Genomic DNA, 24963 nt, shown 5'->3' with positions numbered 1-24963 from the left:
AATGTCCTTTAACCCACCGTGTGCAAACCCAGCTCATGATGTTCCCGCTCAGAGAGGTTCCTGGTACATCTTCTGTCTTAAGAAGGGCACTACCACTTTGCGGTCTCCTTCCCGTCCAAGGCGTGTGCAGACCATCACAACTTGGCTTCTTTCCTTGTCAGTTTCTCTCTCACGCTGGGACGTTCCCTTCTCCACCGCCTACTGGCCTCGTCTGATGAGACAGGGGACTGCGGGAGCCGTGCCCCTCGGGATTTCATCTGGGCGTCTGCCGTTTGCTCTCCATTTCGTGGCCAGGCTGACCTTTCATCACAGCAACTCCCTCTGCCTGGAACCCTTCCATGGTTTTCCATCGCCCTTAGAACAAGACCAGAAGCTGCACGGTCTCCGCACCTCATCTCTCATGCCTCCCTCAGCCCGGCCCCCACCTCCTCTGCATTCCTGGAATGGCTGGGCTCCCTTCTACCTCGTGCCTAGGCACGGGCTCATCCCTCCCCTTCCTCCCCTCCCTGCCTCTCCCAACCTGGTTCACGTCTACTAATCCTATAGATTTCAGCCCAAATATCCCCTCTTCTAGACCTAATCAAATGCTCCTATAAGTCATTCTCGTGGCATCGCACCTCCCTTTCACTGGCACTTAACACAATCGTAATTACGCATGTTTTCTGCGATGATCAGATCAATCAAGCAAGCATGCGTGTCTATGAACGGTTTTGTCGTGCAGGGCCCATTCAGCTGGCAGAAAACAGTCGCCAAACAAACTCCGTCCACGTCAAGCCGCCGCCCATCCTGGCTCCACCTACTCCCGGCTTCTGTCCAGTTACGGGCCAGGGGGATCCGGCAGCTTTAAAAAGGGGCCTGGGGTAGGCGAAGAGCAGTGGGCTTCCTGAAGGGCTCCTAGGAGAACCGAGCCTGCCCCGAGCTTCATCCTGCCTGCCTGGTGGGAGGCACGTCTGAAGGCTGACTCGAGGGCACCTCCAGACCCCCAACACTCAGGCCTCTCTTCCTAGGAGGGTCTCCTGGAAGTGGCCCCGAATCTCCAGACTTCCAGAGCTAGCTGCAAAGAAGTCGACAGCAGGGAGAGCAGGTATCAGTCTGGGTGTCCCTGGGGGACGGGTAGATTTTATATTGTTCAGTTGGGGACAGAATCTCTAGTGCCCTAGAAGGGAAGGGCCAGGGACAACTCCCTGATTCTCCCCTACCTTCCCACCTCTGCTCTCCAGCTTTATTCTCCCTCCCCACCGTCCTCCCGTCTTCCTATTAGGGAGGGATAATTCCTTCACTTGGCCATAGTTCATCTCATTTCTCCCACTTTTGCCTGGAGGATTTGGGATAAATTAGTGAACCCCCCTCTAGGCCAATCCCTACTGGCTCTTCCTTGACAACAGTTTAACATAAGGAAGTCTCCCCACAACCCCAAACTCCCCCCTCCACGCTGCGTCCCCTGGAGCTGCCAGCCCAGCGTGCTCCTTGCCTGGGCAGCAGGCGTTTCAAAGGCACGACGGGTGCTGGGGCAGCAGTGCCCACCAGGAGCGATGCTGGGGAAGCTGGGTTGCTGCTTGGTGCTTGGGAAATGAAGGTGTGGTCTGAGCCCCGAGACTGACTCCTTGTCATCTCTCCGGCAGATTCCTCATGGAGGAGCAAAGACCTCCCAAACGCCTGCGCTCAGTGGCCCCCTATCAAGGTACTGTCAAATGCCTGTCACTTTCTATTGGAGTTTTTCCTGATCTTTACTGTACTTTTGGTTTTTATGTAATTATATAACTTACAGATTCAAATGAGGCATATTACGAGAAACAGCAGCCCCTGCTCCTTCTCAGTTTCCACGGCGTTCACACAACCATTTTCGTCTGTCGAGATGGTTCCTTTCAGCATTTACTTCCTGTCCTCTAAATGCCATGCCTACTCTACTCCTAATTTTTTTTCCATTTTGGACTTTTTGTAGGCCTTCCCTCTCCGGCAGGGGGTATTTAGCTCTAGTTCACACGTTCCACCATCATCACCACCACCAGTCAGCGTAGCCCCTGATGCCCTCCAGCCCATCCCGGTGGAATTCCACTCTTCAGAATGGAGCCTTCTACGATCCAGGATTACTTTCCCCTCTGGCATAACTTTTGAATTTTCTGGGACTTAACACCTGGGCTATTATTTGCTTATTTACCACTAATTCCTTCTCAAATCTTCCACAATCGTGCAAATTCAAAGACAGTCAAGGATTCTACCAATGTCACCTTCTCTGGGCGTTACTGTCACACCCTTCTAACCCGCCCAACTAGACTGGCTGCTCTGAGCCAACTTCCCAGCCATCACTCTGGGAGCTCCCTTCGCCATCATGGGGAATTCCTTTCCCCTTCTGAATTTTATCCCCTGTGTCCTCTATCTGGCGTCTTTTTCTTTCTTGGTTTATTCTTTCTCTTTGGTGGAGCAAGTCCTCTAGTAGCCTCCCAATAAAACATGCATCAAAAAGAAATTATTTGAGATTTTGTATGTTAAAAAATATCTTTAGTCCACTCTCCTTGATTCTAAGTGATAGTTCGAAGACACCTTTCTACTGTCTTCTAGATTCTAACATTGCTTTAGACGTGTCTGATTTTTGAGACATTCTGATTTCTGACCCTTTTCATATGACCTTGTTCTCTCTCTCTCTCTAGAAGCTTTTAGGACCGTCTCTTTGTCCGCAGCACTCTGAAATTTTATGATAATAAGCTTTGGTGATACTATGCCTCTAATTTTCTTATATTTTATCCCCCTTATTTTTCATCACTTTGAATTTTTGTCCTCTTTTCTGGGAGATTTCCTCAACTTTATCTTCCAAAACTTCCATGGAGATTTTCACTTCTGCTCTCATAATTTTGATTTCAAAGAGCTATTTTTTTTTTTTCTGAATGTTCCTTTTAAAAAGTACCCTGTAATGGATTGATGGGTATAATTTTTTCTCTTATCTCTCTGAGGATATTAACGGTAGATTTTCTGAAAGATTCATCTATGGCATAAACTGTTTCCTCCCATTGCTTTTCTGTTCGATTGTCTCTCATGGTAGAGTCTTTCCTCTGATGTTTGGTGACCTCCTTTGGCTGCCCCTATTGGGAAAGGGGCCCTGAAGAGGTGAATGGCAGCCCTGAGCCTGTGGGTAGGGCTTGTTGACTGTGGGTTCCACAAAATTTATGTGGCTGGGCTGTCCGATTGGGGAACCCCCACTGTCGGTTTCTTAGACTTTTCTCTTAGGCTGCACGGGCTTCCCAGGGAAGACTTTTCAGATGATCTTCAACGCCAGCTCTGTCATGGGTCAAATTACCATAGATGTACATCTAGTCCGGGCTTCCTGTTGTGTCCGTTGCTCAGGCATTTATCTCCGTTCAAACACTGTCTTCATTCCTACAGCTGCGTGCTACTTCATGCTCTATGATAAAACAAGTACCTCCACCTTGTTCTTTCTCTGGAAGCCATTAAAATTTGGTAGCTATTGTCAAATTGTCTGCCAAAACATTTCCTGCTGTACACCAAGTGTCCTAAATCTTTTGGTCTTTGCTGGTTTGATAGATGCATAACAATGTCCCAATCTTTTCTTTAATTTGAATTGCTTTTTATATGCGAGGTTTAGTATCTTAGATGCATATGGACCATTCACTTTTCTTCTTTTATGGATTCCCTATGACTGCTTTTTGCTATTTTCCTGTTTGGTTGTTTATCTTATTGATTTTTAAGTGTTCTTTGCATTTCTGGGGTTTGTCAATTCAGACTTTCTTCAATTTAGGATCTCTCACCTCTCCCCGCACCACCACTTCTCCTGGGGTTGCATTTAGGCCAAGAAAGGGGAAGGTTGGGGCCAGCTCGGTGGTGCAAGTTGTTAAGTGCACATGCTCCGCTGCCGCGGCCCGGGGTTCGCCAGTTCGGATCCCGGGTGTGCACTGATGCACCGCTTGTCAAGCCATGCTGTGGCGGCGTCCCATAATGTAGAGGAAGATGGGCATGGATGTTAGCCCAGGGCCAGTCTTCCTCACAAAAAAAAAAAAGAAATAAAGAAAGAAAGGGGAAGGTGGCTTATGTACTGTCGTGTGATCGGAAAGCGTGCTCTGGTCCTTGGTCTGTGAAGCCATCCCTTGCTTCTGTTTGCACCTGTGTCTGGTCATCAGTCCTTCAGGTCACTGTGAGCCCTCCAGGTCCTCCCTGCAAGGCCCCTGCCAGCCCACCAGCTCTCCTGTAGCTCACCAGGCCATTCTTGGCTGCTCCTGAAGCCTGAGCTTGGGAGAGCAGATGTAAATGACTCTGAAGGACCACGTAAGTCACATAGGACTGTTAAATAAAGCACAGGCTTTATAAGCCCTGGATCACACAGGACTCGGATTTTTGATGCTCAAAAACCCCAAACTCAGACGTTTTTATTATATTCGTAGTCAGTTCCAAAACTCTCCTTGACGCAATATGGGCAATGACTAGTGTCCCTTTCCTTCTGATTTGTCCCCTGATTGCAGAGAAGGCACGGTCAAAGAAACCACCGACAGGACTGTCAATGTGTCACAAAACATGAAGCCACCATAGAGTGTGCGGTGAGAGCACACAAGTCTCAATCCTCCGCTCCGGTGCTGTTGGGACTCTGACCTTTTTGTAGATTGATTTAAGGTATTATTGTGAGTTTGAGGTTTCCTAGCCAAGAACTGGGAAAAGAATTTACCCATGAGATGATCTGAGCCTGGTTTATTATTTCTTTTTTTAATGATGATTGTGGAGAAAGAGAGCACTCGTTAAAACATTCTCAATTTGTTCCACTGTAGCGGGTCTACTGGAGTTGCTGTTTATTCCTGAGCCCATTTGCCCCAGTCCTGTCTCCACACGGTTCCACCGCCCTGGTAGAAGCCCGCCCGCTGTGTCTCCTCCCTGCCACTGTCATTCACCCGCCACCTCCCCACCACACACAGCTGACACCTGCCCCAACACCGCCCTGAAGCGCCCTCACCAACTCCAGGAACAGCCTCCTGTGACTAACCCAAGGGGCCCTATCCCCAGCCTGCTCTGTCCACTCAGCCAGCAATGTTGGCAGCTCACCTTTCCTGATCTATTCTCTCCACCTTGGGTCTGGGTGCGCCCTCCTGATTTTCCTCCGTATCGGTGGCCCTGGAATGTGCTTTTTCTCTACTTTTCCTTTAAAGGTAGGTAGTGGTTCTTAGGGATCTAAGGGAGGCCTCTGCTCCTCCACTCTCTTGGGCTGATCTCGTCAGCACCCATGGTGGTGATAACCAAGTCTGTGTGGCTGACCCTAAATCCAGCTCCAGCCCAGCCCTCCACTGAGCCCCAGACCCACATCTGTTTTCTCACGTCTCCACCGGGATAACGCACACCTTATCGTCATTGGGCACAAGACTGAACACATTGTCTGTTACCCAAAATGGCATCTTCTCCCTAGAGCTCTACCTCGAGAAAGCTTCATCCCCCTCCCTGCTGGGGGCAGGAGGATGGGGGGGCACTTAAGGGATGGTCAGGAGAGTGCCCTGCAGACAGATAGGGCTGGATGTCCCCTTTCACCCAGTCACCACCAGCCACATCAGCGCTGCTGCTCCTCTGCTGCCTTTCCTTACTCCTTCAAAACTCCCTGGAGGAAGCTCCACCCTTCCTAACACTCCTGCCTCCAGGCATGCCCTGCCCTCCCATCCCCACCTTCACTCTCCAAGTCCAGATGTGATGGTGTTGCTCCCTGCCTCTAAATCTTTCAACGGCTCTCCTTTGATCTCAGGATAAACTAAAACTGGGCTTAGCTTAAAGAAGTCTTTATGAGCTTCTCCCTCCTGCTGTGCTACCCTCCAGCTAGTCCAGGCTTCTTTCAGTTCTGGAAGCCCTGCTGCCAGCCTCTCTGTCCCACCTGGAATCCTCTCCCTCCCTGCTCCTCTCTTGCCTGGCTACATCTCGCTCATCCCTGAGGTCCTGGTTTACAGGTTTATGTTAAGTCCTCTTGCGGAGTTAGGCGCTAATCTAAGCAGTTGCCTGTAGTAACTCGGTCCTCATAACACCCCAGGGGTGGGTACATTTTGTCAATTTGTGACAAAGGAAACTGAAGCCCAGGTAAGTTAAGACAAAATCCCAGGCATTCTGGATTCAGAACCACCTCCCTTGTGGTACCCTAACTCCCTCACTTGCTGACTTGTCACCCACCAGTGTCATTGCGTTTTCTTGTTTTGTTCTGTTTGTCTCTCCTATTGAAGTTCAAGCTCAGCGAGGGCAAGGACTGTCATTTTTATTCAAATTGAATCTCTCTAGTGAACTCGAGACTCAACTTACCCATCAGTAAAACGGGGAACATAATACCTAGCTGACCAGGTGGTTGTGAGGGCTAAATGAAATGACGGGCGGGCGGGGCGGAGCCTAGAAAAGGCCCTGGCTGTCGGGGCTCTCCAGGGCCGTCCCTTAATGTCCCCCATCCTCCTACCCCCCAGGCCTCCTGGACAAGCCCTGCCCTCCTCTTCTCACTCTCTGTGTCTCTATTTTGCCTCAGATGGGCATCCTCGAGAGCCAGGCCACTCTGGTGAGGGCCCCAGGGAAGCAGATGGCCCTGCGGAACCAGGCCATCCCTCGAAACCCTTTGCTTACGTGAAACCCATGAGACGTGAGACCCCCGCTTTCACAGAATCTGCTCGTCTTGCAGAGAGAGGCCGAGGCCGCCAGCGGGGCAGAAGCCGGAGGACAGAAAGAGGCCGCAGCAGGCGGGCCGGCCTCCACCGGGACCCCGGCCTCCAGGCAGGGCCGGGACACTTGCCGGGACCAGATCTGCACGCAGAGTTCGACCACGGTGAAGACCTCGCCCACCACGTGGAGCCCGACGCCAGGCAGACCCCGTCCTTCCCTTTTACTGGCGCAGCGACGGTGCCCGGATATGCACTGCAGGGCCGCAGCCCGAACACGGCCTCGCTTGGGGTGGGCCTCCAGGGGCTGCCCGGCGCCTCTGGGTACTGGGTGCTCGTGGCTTCAGCCGTCTGTCCCCACATCGGGTTCAGACCCTCGGCCGGCTCAGCGTTGTTCTTCATGCCGACCTCCTCCGGCACCTACGTGTGTGGGGTCCCGGCGTTCTTCACCCACACTGCCCGCTGACCCCCCATAACCTGCCGCCAGCCCCCCTTTCTCTAACCTGGGCCTTTGCTAAATACTCCTTTTTCCCCAGTCCAAACCTGAGTCCGCATTTCTGTCCCTGCTGTCTCCTCCCGCCCAGAGCAGAGCTCCCCTTGTGTTGTCCGGATCAGCCTGCAAGCCTCTGCCCAGGGTCCCGGCAGGGTCCCCCGCCCCTGTCAATTTTTATCAAAGGTGCACATGCATTTAGTCCCTCAGTGCTTGCTAAAAGAAGTCAGCAGTCTGCCCCCGTGCTCCCCGTCTCCCTCCGTTCAGGCTGCTGTAACAAAGCTCCACAGACCTGCGGCTTAGAAACAACAGACAGTGATTCTCAGAGTTCTGGAGGCTGGGGGTCCTGGGTCTGGCAGGATCCCACTTCCTGCTCTGTAGACAGCTGTCTTCCCGCTGGGTCCTCACATGGCTGGAGAGGTGAGAGAGCTCTCTGGGGTCCGAGGGTCCTTTCTAAGAGCACTGACCCCATTCTGAGGCTGCGCTCTCACAACCCAACCACCTCCCAAAGGCCCCTTCTCCATCACACTGGCCGTGAGGATTTCAACAGGAATTTTGGGGGACGCAAGCATTCAGTCTGTAGCATCCCCCACCACCATTTTTTCATTTTGGTGTATAACCATCAACTTTAAGAAAAGAGGACACAAGGAAAGAGTGAAAAAAGGAAAAAGTTACATCCAAGAAAATGGAACCAATAAAACATTCAGAAAAAGACTTTTAAAGAATATAATTAATATGCTCAGAAAGATACAGGGTGAAATGACATCCCTGACACAACAGTGTGTACTTACATGCGAAGCCAATTAAAGATGCTTGAGATGCAAAATAAGGTTGTTTGAACAAAATTATGTTGTGATTTGCATCGCAGAATGGGCGGGACTGAGGAAGAACTCAGTAAACTAGATGTTTGCGCAGAGGGAGCCCCCAGAATAGGGCAAAAGAGAGGTGGAAGGTTTGAAAGGTGGTCCACACAGCCCAGCTCCAGCAGCTGGGATCTCCCACAGAGGAGGTCCCAGGAGGAGCAGAACATTTGGATGAGAGCAACAGAGGAAATTTGGCTAATTTCCCCACACTGAAGAAAGACATGAATCCCGAGCAGGACACGAGAATAACAGACACTTGAATAAAGTATGGTGAAGAGAAAGTCCCAAAAACAACCGGAGGGATGAGCCCTACAAGGAAAGCAGATGTAGCGTGACATCAGACTTCTCTCCGCGGCAACAGCGAATCCGAGGAAGCAACGGGACAGCATCCTCAAGGCCTGGAGGGGAAACAACCCGAGTCTAGAATTCCATAACCAGTCAGAGATGCTCGTGTGCTCCAGACCAGGTGGGGCACAAACAGAAGGTTCTGGAACTCCTGCAGCCCTTTTACCAGGTATGGGAGGGGGTGAGTCGGGTGGGGGTGGGGGAAGTGTAGACAAGGAGCAGAAAAAGAGCCTGAATCCTAATCAAACTCAACCTGAAGCATGAGTTGAGCTGAATGTCGTTACCTGCAGTGAAAGCGCAGGTGTTCCTCAGCCAGGAAAGAAAGAATCGGGAGGAAGAGGTGGGATGCGAGGAGGACCAGTGAGCGAGGAAAATAGCAAACTATATTATGAAGTCTAAGTAAGTATGACTCTGGAAGAAAGATGCATAACCTGGCATTAAAACTCCAGAAGACGCTGACATGGTAATGTGGGGGAAGGAGAGCTCGGAAGCAGCTAAAAATTACCAACATTCTTGACTAGTTCCTGGAGATGTTATAGATGCTGAATATGAGGGAGCAGTGGAGCTGTAGACATTTTTAAGCATGTGTCCCCATTGGTAACCACTAAATGAACTGACATCGAATGTAAAATTTAAAACAGGTTAGGAAAAAGTGGATCAAAGAAAATTTGATGAATCAAACAAAAGGCATAGGGGGTTAATGAACAAGGAGAAAGCACGGCATTCAAGATCTGAATAAGGAATAAGTAACCCGATGGCAGCCTGCTCCCGGTTCCTGGCTTCAATGGGAATATTTTAACTGTGTTGCCGTTAAGCAGGGCGTTTCCTGTAGGTTTCTCACCAGATATGCTGGATCAAATTGAGATCATTCCCATCTTCTCAGAATTTGATAAAAGGTTTATTATGAGTTGGATTTGGTTTTTTATTAAGTAAGCTTTGACTGGCTGATTTTAAGATTCATCTGTAAGAAAAAATGAAGAGAATTTTTCCCATGAAAGATTTTTTTCTTGTATATTCAACTATCCTCTTAAACCCTTCTCTTTGGCTTTTATTGTAGTACAATTCTTTGATTAAAATTTTACAGTTTTCATCTTGCCAATGTAAGATGAGTTTATCATAACCAGAAAAAGAAACATACAAGAAGACAAAGAAAAAATGTGTGCTCCCCTCCTCTCCTTTCCTGTTGTTCCTTCCCGGTAATCATACAAGCCTAAACACACGCGTCCATTAAAGGTATTGTTTGTGGCTGGATTGTACAAAAACGGGGCATACTCTCCGCCCAGGGTCTCTCGAAGTCACTACAGGGTCCAGTCAGGTAACAGTGGTGAGGCAGGTGTGGTGGGGACTGGCTCCTCGGGGGAGCCCATTCTCCATCGGACGTGGGCGAGGAGACTTGCTGTGGGAGCGCTGCACAGACCACCACGAGCACGTCCGCGGTGGGAGCTGCTTCTCGCCTGGCCGTTGGGGTGTCTCCTATGTGACCGGCCAGCTTTCACGCTGGGGCAGCTTCTGGTCAACCCACGCACCGCCACCTCCCTGGTGGCTGCTTATTGCTCCGCGAGATGCGCACAATTCAGGTTACGCGGCGGGGCCCCGCCGACGGGCTGTTTCCAGGGTATTGCTACCACCAAAACACCTCACTAAACATTTGTACATGCAATCTTAAGTAGTGGTTCTTTCAATTTTATTTAATAAATTCTCAAAGTGAGATTCCTCTGTCAAACGGTATGGCCATGTTTTATTTTAATAGATATTAAGAAATTATATTCAAACTAGGTTGCATGGATGTCAATTCCCGCCAGCAGTCTAGGAGGGCACCGATTTCCCCACAGTCTTCCCAGCAATAAATGTCGGGACTCTATAATTTTTGCCAATCTCTTGAGTAAAAATATGTCATTATTGTTCTAATTTGAATTGTCTTGACTACTAAAAAGGTTTAGTACATTTTCATGCATTTATTGGCCATTTTTACTTTTTTCTCTGTTAATAGGCGACATCTGCCCTTTGCACAATTTTCTCTTGGGTTTTAAATCTTTTCCTTATCAGTTTGTAGGAACTTCTTGTGTGTTAGCCGTCACGGTAGTTTTCGTGCGCGCTGCAGGCGGTGGCCAGGGGCCAGCAGTTCTCTTGCGCCTCGTGAGGCCGTCTGGTGCCTGCGGTGCGTGCGGCCTCAGCGCGCAGCCCACCCTTCCTCATGCTGAGCCCTCCGGGCGCAGCCCACCCTTCCCCATGCTGAGCCCTCCGGGCGCAGCCCACCCTTCCTCGTGCCGAGCCCTCAGGCTGCTCCTCCAGTTCCTGCAGGGGCTCTGCCCACTCCCCCAGGGCCAGAGGGTCTCACCTGGCAGGGCCGCTGGCCCACCTTGCAGCGTGAGGACAGTGTTTTCTGAGGCAGTTCCAGATCACCCTCCACGCACGGTCTAATCAGAGCGCAGGGCGCCATGGCCGGCTCAGGGGTCCCCCCGCCAGCGTGGCGCCCAGCCTCCGTCTCGGGGGCTGTACCCGCCTTCCTGGAAGACTCGCCCACCTCCAGGCAGCAGGAGGCTTTTTTTTTCCCTCACATTTTTATGTCCCTTTAATTTCTTTTGTTTAATAATATACATATTAGAGTGGTGACTAATTCATACTGAGAGACATATTCGGCTTTTATTAATGGGATATTTATCCTAAAACTTGAAGACCACTGGTCTCTCTCTCTGTTTTGTATATATGTCTTTACTTAGGAAGGAGAAATGTTTCCAATAACAAGTCTGCATCAAGTATTAAAATCTCCCTGCTGCTCATGACCACCAGACCATATGTGTCTTTACACCTTCATGTTCAACAAGGAATCAAAAAGCCTATTTCGCACCTTCAAGTCATCTGAGGATGGGGACGGCTTCCAGGACCCGGAAGCACACTTGTTAAAGGACTGGCATCAGATGCTGTGAGGGACCCTGGCAGACGCTGGCGGTCCGGGCCCATGGCTGTGGGAGCTTTCTCCCGCCGACTCCCGTCACTGGGTCACCTGATCTCCCTCCAGATGGTGAAGTCTGCACAGGAGACACCAGATTTCCCTTGTGTCTCTGCCCTCAGGCGGCTGGGGGAACCCACTCACACTTGCCTCGGGCCCCTGTGCCCAGATGTTCCCTGAACCCATTTTAACGCCACTCTCTACTCAAAGATGGCAGGAGTTCGCATTTCCTGCTTGTCTCTGATCTGTCCTTTCCCTCCAGCCCCACCTGCCTCCGGCTGCGGAGGGGCAAGTCCCCCCACAGCCAACTGTCCTCCCCACCTCCCTCCCTCCTCCCGCTCATAGGAGCTCATCTTGCTCGGCAGGGTGGGGAAAGTGGTCCAGAATGGTCAAAGATTCTTTTATGCCTCTTCTTTGTAGCAAAACTTTCTCCCCAGCATGCTTTGGGGCACTGGATTTTGATCATCAAAAATTAGAATTTTAGGACTCAATATTTTTTTCTCAACTATGGATTTCAAGAGGGTATTTTGAAAGTTTAAAAAAAGAAATGATGCACACTCAAGCAGCACAGAACTATTTCATTATTTTTGTATTTGAAACAGTGTAGCAGCCCTGCCCCACTGATGGACTGTGAGTGTAGAATGCCATTAATGGGTCCAGAATGTTGGGCAAATGACTAGGGTAACAAGTAGGATCAGATTTAGCGGCTCATAACTCTGGCTGAAACAAGTAACACTGGCTGAAACAGAATGGAAGCCTATTTATCTCTCACATAAAAGAAGCTGAGAGCTATGCAGACCAGATCTTAAATGACAGCTTCAGAGTTCTTATTCTAGTGTCACCTCACAATCCAAAATGGCTGCTGGAGTGCCAGACATCACATCCTAGTTCCAATAAGTAGCAAGTGGGAAAAACCAAAAAAGCAACCTCTGAGTCAGCTCCCTTAAATCAGCCTTCTTGGAAGTCCAGCCCAGACTCGTTCCTTTATATCTCATTAGCCTGAACTTTGTGACATGGTCACACCTGGTTTCGAGGGAGGAAAGGAAATACAACCTTTTAGCTGAGCCTGTGGTTATTCCAAATAATATCAGGGTCTGCCTTAAAGAAGAAGGGGAAGGGGGCTGGGAGGTGGCAGATAGCAGTCCCCAATATAACAGAAAAATAAATTGCAGAGAAAATAAACATCTGTTAATACAGATGTAAAAAGTATCCCACCACAAACCATTTTGTCAGGTCCCCAAAACTGTCATTGATATTTTGAGTGGAAGTGAGTTTTTTGAATGGCTAATTTAAGAAAAGCACATTTTCACAATGTTGAGTCTTTCTGTCCAATAAGTGACGTATCCAGAAATGCATGTCTCCATCTACTCACTTCTGTAGAAATGTGGGCTGACTCACTTTTGGAGGGAGGGTTAGTTCTTCAACAACGTCCTCAGTTTTATTGTGATTGGGCACATCGTTATCAGTCTATTTGACTTTCTGTTTCTTCCTGAGTCAAGCCTGTCCCCAATGCCGATTCCCGGCCGTGGCCCCTCCCCGACATGGTGGAGTGGGTCTCAGCTTTGGTGACCCGTTGGAATCACCGGGGGAGCTGAGAGGTGGAAAATGGCCAATCTGCTTTAAATCGTCTCACAGGTGCTGATTTAATCAGGCTGGCCTGTGGCCTGGGCAATAGGGGGTTCAAAACCGCTCCAGGTGACTCGCATGTGTGGCCAAGGTTGAGAACCACAGCTCTAGCTTAAAAACCTACTCCTGTACCACAGAAAAGAAGTTCGTTGTGAAAGCATAGGCAGTCGGGGACCAGAGAAGCAGAATTTGTCAAGGCATGTCCAGCAAACCCAGGGCTTCGATGCCCTGGGCAACTAGGACAGTCTTCTGTGTCCTTGTAGGAAGAGCCACTCTAACAGACCTGGTGCGTCAGGAGAAAAGGTCACGGTGCTGTCAGCCCTCACCCTGCCACGGCCACCCAGCCACTTTGTAAACTGTACTTCCGTTTCACTTGCAGCTTTCTTCCAGAAAGAGGAGTCCACTTATTGAAATAAATATCCTAGGTGCATGATACTTGAGTTTCAAATCATAAATTAATAAATTGACATTTTACTTAAAAAAAAAAGAGTGGCCCCTTGAGGTTCATATCCCAGCCCTCCCGCACTGTCATCACCCACTTGCTTCCCAGGTGTCACCCACTGCATTTTCCGTGTTCTCACCGTCCCTCAGTCCTCCTCTCCAGCCCACATCTTCCCCCCATTGGCTGACCCGTCTCCACTTGCTCTCTCCCACCCCTGACTCCTCCACCCACCACACGGCAGGTCCCGCCTGCTCCATCGTTCCGTTAAAGCTCCCGCACCGAGCAAGCGTGGACTTCCCCGAGGAAAACCCAGCGGGTCCCCGCAGGTCCTTCTGTGATTTGACACCTCAGCAGCCTTGAAGACGGTGACCATTTCTGCTGCCTGGAGGATTTTTCTTCTCATGGAATCTGGAGTTCATATTCCTCTGGTTTCTCTCTTCTTTTTTTTTAATTGAAATATATTTTACATATAATATTGTGTGACTCTAAGGTGTACAACATATTGGGTTGATACATTTATATGTTGCGCTATGATTGCTATTGTAGCCAAAGTCAGCACCTCTATCACGTCACATAACTCTCTTTTTAGCGGCTGCAATAGGTAAGATTTAGTCTCTTAGCACCTTTGATGATTATAACACAGTCCTGTTGTCTGTATTCGCTACACTGGGCACTGGAGTTCCGGGACTTATTTACTACCTGCTGCAAGTTTGTCCCCTTAAACAAATGACATCTCTCCTGTCCCCTCATTGCCCTGGTAACCACCATTCTACTTCCTGTTTTTGAGTTTGGCTTTAGATTCCACATATGGGTAGAATCATACAGCACTTGTCTTTCTCTGTCTGACTTATCTCACTTAGCACAAGCTCCTCAAGGTCCATCCACGTTGTTGCAAGTGGCAGGATATCCTTCTTTGCATGGCTGGACAATCTTCCCTTGTCTATGTACACCACATCATGCATTCATCCATTTCATTTCTAAAGCTGCCGCTCCACATCTGCCTCGTAGCGGCTCCTTTATGCAGTTTCCCGAGGTGTCGGTGTGCACCGGGATTCTGTCTGTTCTTCCCTCTAACCACTCCCAGCCTCCCTTGGCGCCTCGTCCATATATGTGGCTTCAGTTTCTCTCTCTGTAGACAGAACCAGGCACTGGTTCCGTGATGACCCCACGTCAGACCTGTTCCAGGACCCTGAGCCCTGGCACGCCGGGGCAAACTGCACACCTGCCCTTGGACCTCCTGCAGGCGCCTCAGCTTTCCGCCCATCTGCATCCCCGCCCTTGTGCTCAAGCACGAATGGCTGCACTGCTCAGCTGGCCGCTGCAGAGCAAGCCCGGCTCGTCTCTTCCCCCATCTTCCAACCCCCACAGCCATCTCCAGCTTCTCGCGTTTTTACCTCCTAAATAGACTTAAAACTTCACAGCTGGTTCCCCCAGCAGGCCATCCTCACGGCCCCTCCCATGAGAGATGTCTGGCTCCCTGAGGGACCTCCCTCCAGTCTTTCCCACGTGCCCTCTGTTGTGTACACCTCAACCGAGAGGTCCCGCTAGATGCGGAATTCAGTCACGTCATTTGCTACTAAAACCCGTCATTATTTTCTCTCTGCTTCAGGATCTGCACCATCGCCACCTCACCTGCCTCTTCTCTTATCACAGCCCCACCCCCCGGCTCTCCTCCAGCTCTTGGGAGCTCCTTGGGTCCCCCCAAGTAGCACTTTTCTCGGGGGCTTTGCTCACGCTGTGCCCTCTGCCCTGCTGACCTCTCCTGGCCTTCACTTGGGCGACACCCCTCCAGCACGACTACAGTGACCCCACGTCCATGTGGGTAGGCAGGCAGTGACCCCAGGTCCAGGTGAGTAGACAGGCGGTGACCCCATGTCCAGGTGGGTAGGCAGGCAGTGACCCCAGGTCCAGGTGAGTAGACAGGCGGTGACCCCATGTCCAGGTGGGTAGGCAGGCAGTGACCCCAGGTCCAGGTGAGTAGACAGGCGGTGACCCCACGTCCAGGTGGCAGGCAGGCGGTGATCCCATGTCCACGTGGGCAGGCAGGCTGTAACCCCCATTTCCAGGTAGGTAAGCAGGCGGTGATCCCACGTCCAGGTGGCAGGCAGGCGGCCCTCCTGCGTGTCCCTTAGCAGCTCCTCCCACCCTCCCACTCTGGGTCACTACTTCCTTAAGCTCAGCAGGAGTCGCGGCCACATCTGTGTGGCTCACAGCCGTACCCCAGCAGCTGGCACTCAGTACACACTCAGTGAGCTCCTGCCTAATACGCTGGTGAGCCTCTCTGAGCCTCGCTTTCTCACTCAGGTACACAGGGTGACAAACCTAGCTATAGGGCTAGGTGTTGAGGATTCAGAGAGATGACTAACTGAAAATGCAGAGCACAGAATGCAATTATCTTTGGCCTGCTGACATCACAGCGCAGCCTGCTTTTTCTCCGAGTCCTGCCACATCTCCCAACCCTCCTTAGGCGTCACGGGCTCTCCTGATGCATCCCGTGAGCCCCCATGTCCCCACCCTCCAACCCTTGGCTAAACAAGCCCCTGCTCCTTTGCCTTTTCCCACCCTCTGCTTCTCCCTTAGAAATTCTGGTGTGTTTTTGGAGCCGGCTGTCTCATACCATGCTGAAAAACCAGCTCGTTGAGTGGAGCCAGGTGGACTCGGGCTACGGGCTCCTAGGCTGAAGCAGACCTCGGTGTAGGACCCGTCCTCCGGGTAGAGCCAGGTGCTTCCACGGCAGCAGGACACGTTGTGGAATCAGGCCGCCCAGTCTCCCCATCCTTGGGAACTGGATGATCTCCTGCTTCTGCCCCTGGGTAGACACCAACCCACAGCCAGCCTGGCCTCTGGGTCCAATAAGGGACCCTTACGGCACACGGTGTTACCTCGCAGGACGCCTCTGCAAGTCTTGCCGGGACACCTGCCCTGGGAGGGGCACAGACCCTGACTTCTGTGTTCCCCAGATGGGACCTCCTCCCCCAGCTGCCTCAGGCCTGGGAAACTGCCAGCAAGGAAAGAGAATTAGCGGAGTGAGAGGAGGTACGCGCTCCGGCGTTAAGAAGCACATTTCGGGCGTGCATTCGTTGTCTGCTCCCCAGCGCTGCTGATAGATGGCTCCCTAGGTTTCTTGGCCATCTGGGTAACTCTCCGATACAGCATCTGTTCAGTCTTTTGCCCACTTTTCTATTAGCTGGCCTTCTGATTCTTTTATAATTTTATTTTCAATTTTTAGTCATTCTTGTGCAGTTGTGTTTCGGTCTTGGGCACGTTTCACATCGTTTTCATGTCCCCAGAAACAATGCATAGTCTCATCTCTAGTGTTTTTAAGTTTTACGTAAACGGTATCACACTTCCTATATCCTTTGGCATCTTGCTGTTTCACTCACCATTCTGTCTCTGGTATTAATTCATGCTGACAAATTCCGCCGTATGAATTAAACAAGGTGTAAGTGTCCACAGCCTTGTTTACGAACAGCAACACTTTTCCTTTTTTTCTTTTTTTTTAAATTACAGTGTGGCAACAAACATCATCTCACATTGTATCCCCTCACGTGTATCCTTCTTGGCATACGTGAATGAGAATTTCTCTGGGGTGGATGCCTAGAAGTGGAATTTCTGACAGCAAAGTAAGTGCATCTTCAACTTTTCTAAGCACATCCAAACTATCCTTCTGGGTGGGGGTCCCCTGACCTCCCCACCAGCACCATCTAACACCTTTCCCACAGCTTTCAACACTTGGTGTTGCCAGCCTTAGATGATTTATTTTGCATTTCCCTGATGACTAGTGATAATGGCATCTATTTCCTTTCCTGTTCCTTCTTATATTTCCATCCTCACACTTTGCCCACAATACCACCATACATAAAGTGACAATAATGGTAATACCTCCCTCATAGGGATTATTAACTAGATGAGGCCATACGTCCTACATGTATATACATTGTATCAAGGCTTTACTTGCATTATTTATATGTTCTATATCCTTAACTAATTTCTTAACTTATTCTACTTATCAGTTACTGAGAGACATACACTATATTCTCCCACTATGATTAGGGATTTATTCATTTTTCCTTACACTTTTGCCAATTTTTGCTTTTTTAGCAATTTAGAAGATGGTTATTGAGGCATACAAGTTCAGATTTTTTATATCTTTCTGGAAAATTCATGGTGAATTTTTCCTTTTATCATTATGTATTTACTATCTTTATACCAATAATACTTTTCCACTGAGTCTATTTTGACTTATATTAATATAGCTACATCAATGTTCAAAATTTATTAATAATTGCTTAGTTTATCTCTTTTCCCATCCTTTTACTTCCAAGTTTGGGTCAATTTGTTATGGATATGGTTCTTCTAATTAGCAGGTTAAAAAACCAATTTACCTAATCTGAGAGTTTGTCTTTTAATTCAAGGGTTTTGTCTTCAGGTTATTTCTATCCTCTTTTTCTGGGGGCATTTATGGTTTTCTTAGCTTCTCTCCTCCACTGTCTTTCCTGACCTCCTTTGGTAGGATGGAGTTTTCTCCATCTTACCTTTGTTCATTTGGAAGTGATACAGTGTATTAGGTTGAACCATATGAAATTGCCATTATGTTGGTCAAAACTGGTCAGTTATCAGCAGTTTCATAGGGTTCAATCCAATCTATTCACTTGATGGTTACTCTTAATTCTAGCATGCATACTTGACTTAACAAAGTCAAAACTCAGTTGATCTCTACCCTTCCCTTGAATCCCATTATGACCTTCAAATATGTTTATTCTGATCACTACTGTTTGCACATTATATGGCATTACTGTCCAGTATTTTAGTTCCATTTTGTCATCACCAAAATAATCATTATTGATACAATTAATGATTACTGTCAATACTTATTTTACGATATTTCCACATGTCCCCAATCCATTTGATGTTTTTCCATGCATTCCTCCTTTGTCTGGAGTTCAGTTTCCTTCTTCCTAAGGTCCCTCTGTACAGATACTCTGTGAAGGGCATTAGTAGTGAGCTTTCTCAGCCCGTCTGAAAATGTCTGCTTCATTCTCACTCCTTTTCTGTGTGTGTGTGAGGAAGATCGGCCCTGAGCTAACCTCTGTTGCCAATCCTCCTCTTTTTGCTGAGGAAGACTGGCCCTGGGCTAACATCCATGCCCATCTTCCTCTACTTTATATGGGATGTGGGCACAGCATGGCTTGATAACTGGTGGGTAGGTCCGCACCCGGGATCCAAACCTGTGAACCCTGGGCAGCCAAAGCGGAGTGCGCGAACTTAACCACTACACCACCAGGCTGGCCCCGTCACGCTCACTCTTGAATAATAGTTTAGCTGGATATAAAATTCTAGTTTGACGCCTGTTTTCTCTCAGTGCTTTGAAGACATTTTTCTGCTGTTTTGGACCACTCTTGTTGCTGTTGAGAAGCGTCCTGCTAATCCAAACATTGTTCTCAAGGAGTACACTTCTGTTCTTCTCTGGGTCCTGTCACAAGTTCCTGTTTGTGTTTAGTCTCCTGAAGTTTCTCCAGGAGATGTCCACATACAAAAGCTTCAAAAATCTTTCTCTAGATTCATTGAGAGTCTTCTGGGAATATATTTAATAAAAAACGGAAAAAAATTAAATTTAATGGGACATTCTAAGCTCTTATCCCTTTCATTTTCTCTTTTCTCCTCCCAGAACCCTTTGTAGATAGATGTATATTGGGTCATGTCGTTCGAATCTGTGTCTCTTAACTGTGCTGGATTCTGTGCTATCTTCCGGTTGATGTCCTCAGATCTGTTTTCTGCTTTAGTAGTTTTTCTGCTATCTTCAATTGGCTCTTTAATTTTGATTTGATTCTTAATAATCCATTTTGTTCTTTTCTAAATCTACTGTGAGAGTGGTTATTTGCTCTTTATTTCTGATTTTTATAATGCTTATTTTATTTCTTTAATCATTTTGAACACTGTTGTTTTATAATTTCTCTCAGATTTTTCAATTAACTAAAGTTTTCAGAGAACAAGTCTTCCTGGGTTTTTTCTTTTCTTACCAGCAAAATTTCGCTCATGGTGGAATCGCCTCTTTTTGAGTGTCCTATGTGTGTGGGCATATTTAGCTGATCCCAAGCAAGGTTCCTGTTTACTGTGGAAACTTTATGGCACCTGGATTGTTACAGCACCCTGTCGTGGCGGCTTATTTTGGTTTATGCCAGGTGCTGGGGTGGAGTGGGTGTCCCATCACCCTAGGAACAGATTCTCTGTTAGTTTCTCGGCTTCTGGTCCCCACACCAGGAGGCAAAGTTTAAAGCCACGCCCCAGGTCCTCGGGAAGGGAAAGCCCAGGACTTTGGTTTATCATTGAGGATTATACCCCACGCACAATCACAGTAGAGGCAGGCAGCCTCCTCCTGAGCAAGTGTGCAAACTTGATTCATTTTTCCCCACCGGGGTTGTAGGAGTCCCAGTTTTTCAGAGGCATCTCAGCTTCAATTCTTTACCTGCTATGGGCCAAACGCCTCATCATCTTTCCTTGTGTGTACACAACACTCCAGCCTCTAATCCGTGGGGTCCATAACTGGCCAGAGCCGCTGGTGCATGAGCCTGCATGCCTCCACTCCACAATCACTTCCCTCTTGGCCCTGGCACCTGGGCATCTTCCTTTCTTTCTTGCCATCTATGCCATGCATGGGTCTGCACAGGCAGCACAGAAGAAAAGCTAAAGGCACAGCCTCCAGGGCCAGACTCTTGGGTTCCAATCCTGGCTTTACCACTGACAAGCTGTGTAACCACAGACAAGTTCTTTGATCTCTCTGCTCTCAGCTTTCCCAGTGACAACATGGACACAAGAGAGTACCAGCCTCATGCCACTATCAAATGAGTAAATAACTTTTAGGTGTTTGGAATTGTGCCTAGAACATGATGAACACCCAATAGATATTACCTGCTATTATTTCAAAAATGGGGTGAGGTGGTTCTATTTTATTCAGCATGCTCCGTGCTGCTTAGTGCTTCCTGACGTGCACCACTTAATCTTTTATGCTTGTTGTTTATGGAGTAAACTGTATGCTCCAAGGTTTTCAGGGCTCTGGCTTTGTTTTTGTGAGGGGGGGTACCAAATTACTCTCTTGGAAGGAATGGCACAGTCTCACACTTTGACTTATTTTTTAATTGCTTTTAATCGTCTTTTGATTTACAGATGTTCTTAATCATACCAGTCTTTTGCTTTTATGTTAGCACATTTTGTACTTTAAGAAATCCCTCCCTACCTTGAAATCAGAAATTCTCACCTATATTTTCTTCTAAAAATTTTAAAATTTTGCTTTAGACATTTGCTTTGACACAGTTCTTAATACACCTGGAATGGATTTTAGCATATCATTTAATTTTTTCCATATAGGTAACCAGATACATTCACTGAAAAGGCACTCCTTTCCCCGCTGGTTTGCCGTGTCACCTGCGTCATACGTAGAAGTTCCAGAGCGCACGGGTCTGTTCGGGTGCGTTCTATTTGTTCCGTTTGTCAGCTTGTTTCGCCTGCACTAGCACCACACAGCGTCCCCTGGCACAGCAAGCCTACCTTCCTTTTCTAGAACCGTCTTAGCTGTTCTTGGCCTTTTGTTCTTCCATTTTAATTTTAGAAGCAAATTGTCAAATACTACAAAGGATCCTATTAAGTTTTTATTGGAGTTGTATTAAACCATTGGATAAGTTGGGGAAGGTTATATTATGACATTATATCTTCCACTTCATAGCCACAGGATGTCTCTTCCTTTATTCAGGTCTTCCTTCATCCTTCAGGAAAACTTCACAAATTTCTGCGTACAAGTCTTTACAACTTTTGTTAGATTCATTTCCAGTTATGTTTGTAGTTTTTGTTGCTACATAAATGGTAGCAATCTTTTAAAGTTTCCCAATGATGAATAGAAATGCAGTTGACATCTGTATATGCAATCTGCATATGGATCCTACCTTCAGCTACATGGCTAAAATTCCCTTATTAATACTAGTAGTTTTTCTCCAGATTCTTTTTGACTTTCTGAATAGAAAATCATATCATCTGCCGAAAAAAAAAAAAGACTGATTTATTTTCTCCCTTTCCAATCCACGTCTTCAACTTCTTGTTCTTGTCTTATTTCACTGTCTAAGATCTTTAACATAATGTGGAATCCGAGTGCTGGCTCTGGGCATTATCTTTTGTCTGATTTTAAAGAGAATGCATAAACAGAGTTCTCTTCACCATCTATACATTTTCCCTTGGTGATCTTCAACAAGGACAACTCCTCAGCCACTTTCATCCCAGCTTTCCCCCGGCCCCAGAGCCAGCTGGCCACGCAAGACCCCCCGGGACATCAGGCCCCAGAGCCAGCTGGCCACGCAAGACCCCCCGGGACATCAGGCCCCAGAGCCAGCTGGCCACGCAAGAGCCCCCGGGACATCAGGCCCCAGGGCGAGCTGGCCACGCAAGACCCCCAGGACATCAGGCCCTGAGGCGAGCTGGCCACGCAAGACCCCCGGACATCAGGCCCCAGGGCGAGCTGGCCACGCAAGACCCCCGGACATCAGGCCCCAGGGCGAGCTGGCCACGCAAGACCCCCGGGACTTCAGGCCCCAGAGCGAGCTGGCCACGCAAGAACCCCGGACATCAGGCCCCAGAGCGAGCTGGCCACGCAAGAACCCCGGACATCAGGCCCCAGAGCGAGCTGGCCACGCAAGACCCCCGGACATCAGGCCCCAGAGCGAGCTGGCCACGCAAGAACCCCGGACATCACACAGGAGCTCTTCGCTCGCCATGTTCAAAGATGCACACATGATCGTTCCGACAAAGCTTTTTCTCATGCAGCATTCTCCGTCCATCAATGCCTCCCCCGTCCACCCAGGAACCTTGACATCATCCCCTCCTTTCCCTCTCTCTAGTCACCAACACCCATTACATTCTACCTCCAAGAAAATCTTAGATCTGCCCACTTCCCTCCCTTCCAACTGCTCATCCACCAAGTGTTTCCTAACTCAGGTTACCATCTCCTCTCTCCCAACTGCAGCTCCAGCCCTCCAATTTGTCTTCTTTACCGCCGCTGTGCCCTCTTCCAGTCTTCCCCATCTTTTAGGTGAAGTATACTGTCTAAAATATATAGAATATCAAATTGCTACTCTGCTTAAAAGCCTTTGATGGTTTCCCATCAAAGGAAATGGTTGCTGTTCTTGAAGTAACTGTGAAGGAACCTCCACGAGCTGGCCTCTGCCGGCTCCTCCAGCCTCATTTCCCACCTTCTTCCCCTGCCTGGAGCCTTCCGGCTCTGCCGCTTTCCAAGACCTTACAGCTCTGGTCCGTTATTTAACCCCTGACTTGTGCCTGTGTATTACCATCTCATGTGCCACAAGTGGTGGCTCTGCCCTTTGGAAAAGGCTGACAGAAGATGCGTGTGGAGGGCTAAGCATCCTGTCTAGCATCCGTAAATATTGGCTACTTCCACTCACAGGAATACTGAGTGGGGTTATCCTTTTTTCAGATGCCCAAACTGAGGCCAGCGGGATGCAGGGAGCAACTTAGGGGGAGCAGGGGTGAGGAGGGGGAGGTGGCTTCCTCTGTGGCAGGTGAAATCTCAAGTGTGGAAAAGCAGAAAGGGCATCAGCCTCTCTGACCATGGGGGGACTTGGAGAGGGGCCTGGAAGTCAGTTAAAGACCTCTCACTGACCCCTACTCAGGGCCAGGGTTCCCTGTCCCTCTCCCAACACATGGGCTATCCTTCTCCCCTCCCACCTCCTTTTTTATTTTTATTTTTTTCCCCCCAAAGCCCCAGTGGATAGTTGTATGTCATAGTTGCATATCCTTCTGGTTGCTGTATGTGGGGCGCGGGCTCAGCATGGCCGGACAAGCGGTGCGTCAGTGCGCGCCCGGGATCCGAACCCGGGCCGCCAGCAGCGGAGCGCGCGCACTTAACCACTAAGCCACGGGGCCGGCCCCCACCTCCCTTTCTAATTGCCAATATTGTGATGGAATGGGCGTGGCATTCAAGGTCCTACAGACCTGGGCACAAACCTGGCCTGGGTTAGCCATGCACACGTGAACAAGTTACCGAATCCAGCGATCCCCGGGGTCCCTGATCCGCTCGGAGAGCCGCTGTGATGGCTGATGGTTGCCACGCTGGGGGACGAGCAGCTTGACTGCGTCTCCATCCAGGACCTGGCCCTGGCCCTCTGGAGGTAAGTGTCCTCTTCCCTACACAGGTCCCATATCTGCCTCCTCCCTGTGCGGTCTCCCAGACACGGACATTACCTCTTCCTCCCACCCCACCCCCACTCTCCTGCTTCCTCTCATGTCCTCCTGGCCCATGGGCAGCGCCTTCCTGCACTGTGCAGCTGGTCTGATCCTCCATCCGCTCGGTGAAGTGGACAGGTGGGGGTTATTAATGTTAACAGTAATAACTAGCATTTATAGAGCGCTTACGATGTACTAGGCACTGCGCTGAGCATCTTAGATGCATGATCTCACTCGATCCCCACCGTGCAGCTCCGTTTTTTTGTGTGTGTGAGGAAGATCAGCCCTGAGCTAACATCCGATGCCAATCCTCCTGTTTTTTTTGCTGAGGAAGACTGGCCCTGGGCTAACATCTGTGCCCATCTTCCTCCTGTGCAGCTCCCTTAGCACTTGTTTTCTCGTAAGATTCTTTGGAATTCACAAGACTCTGGTTTTTACACTTGAGCAAACTGGACTCCAGAAACGGAAGTCTGCCTGCCCAAGGTCACCTGGCAACCCAGTGGTGAGCAAGGTTCCATCATCTGTGCAGGGGCCCGGACACCTGGACAGGGGGCACAGGGGGCGGGGCCTCAGCCTCCTGATGGCCTGCCCCTGCTCCTCCTGCCAGTGCCCTCAACCTGCCCCGGGCCTCTGAGCAGAAGGGTTGCTGCCTGAACCGGGGTATGGTTCAGTCCAGGGCCAGGGCTGGCCATCAAGGCCTGCCTGGTGTTAGGGGCCGGTGTGGTCAGTTAAACAGTCAGTGTGGGCTGGGGTCAAGGGTCAGAGCATGGCTGCCAGAGGCCAGTGTATAGCTGGGGTCAAAGTCAGGGTGTAATTAGGGTATGCGTCTGGGTTCAGGAGTCACTGTGGGTCTGGGTCAAGGGTCCATGTGGGGCAGGGGTGAGTGGGTGGCCAGCTCCCCTCAGGAGGCTGAGCCACTTCCTGGGAGAACCAGACCCTCTCCCCAGCGCTATCAGGTCAGCACACTCTTCCCTGTGGCCCCAGCCTCAAGAAACGTTCTGGAAGGAGCATAGGACAAAGGGAAAGAAAGACTAGTGTGATGGGAAGCACCTCCAGGGGAAGCTGGCTTGCAGGGAGGAAAAGGGGTCCCAAGAGTCACCCCCTGCTGCCCCTCCTCTCCGTGCGCCTGGCCCTCGCACCCCCACCCACAGCAGCCACCATGACCTCTCCAGGCGCAGCAGCACAGCTCACTCTGTTCCGGCTCCATCAGTAGGGCCCTTCCAGGTGTGGCTGCACTTCCTGCAGAGCTGCAGCCCTCCCCCCTCCCCCCACCAAATGCAGCCTTCCAGGGCCGAGAGCCCCTCCTGGCTCCGAGGAGGGCCTCAGCTTTCCTACCCCTGACACCTTCACTTACATGGTTCTCTCCCGAGAGATGCTTCCTGGCCCCTAGCTTGGAAATCCTCTCCATTTTTTGA

General features: G+C 49.6%; 1 protein-coding gene across 1 annotated transcript; it reads left to right on the top strand.

The window, feature by feature from the left end:
- Nucleotides 1-1629: 1629 nt before the first annotated feature.
- PRR20G (proline rich 20G) lies at nt 1630-7086 on the top strand. Its single transcript, XM_058549988.1, has 2 exons — nt 1630-1681; nt 6482-7086. Exons 1-2 carry the CDS (start codon nt 1630-1632, stop codon nt 7072-7074), a joined length of 645 nt encoding a protein of 214 aa, XP_058405971.1. The 3' UTR covers nt 7075-7086.
- The last annotated feature ends 17877 nt before the right edge of the window (nt 7087-24963 follow it).

Source organism: Diceros bicornis, chromosome 2 (assembly GCF_020826845.1).
Source record: "Diceros bicornis minor isolate mBicDic1 chromosome 2, mDicBic1.mat.cur, whole genome shotgun sequence".
Lineage (NCBI taxonomy): Eukaryota > Metazoa > Chordata > Mammalia > Perissodactyla > Rhinocerotidae > Diceros > Diceros bicornis.
The sequence above is the reverse complement of the archived record's forward strand: the minus strand, read 5'-3'. Positions and strand labels throughout refer to the sequence as shown.

Coding starts and splice junctions, on each gene's coding strand:
- PRR20G (XM_058549988.1), top strand. CDS start 1,630: ATGGAGGAGCAAAGACCTCCCAAACGCCTGCGCTCAGTGGCCCCCTAT. Junction 1,682..6,481: donor CTCAGTGGCCCCCTATCAAG/GTACTGTCAAAT, acceptor ATTTTGCCTCAG/ATGGGCATCCTCGAGAGCCA.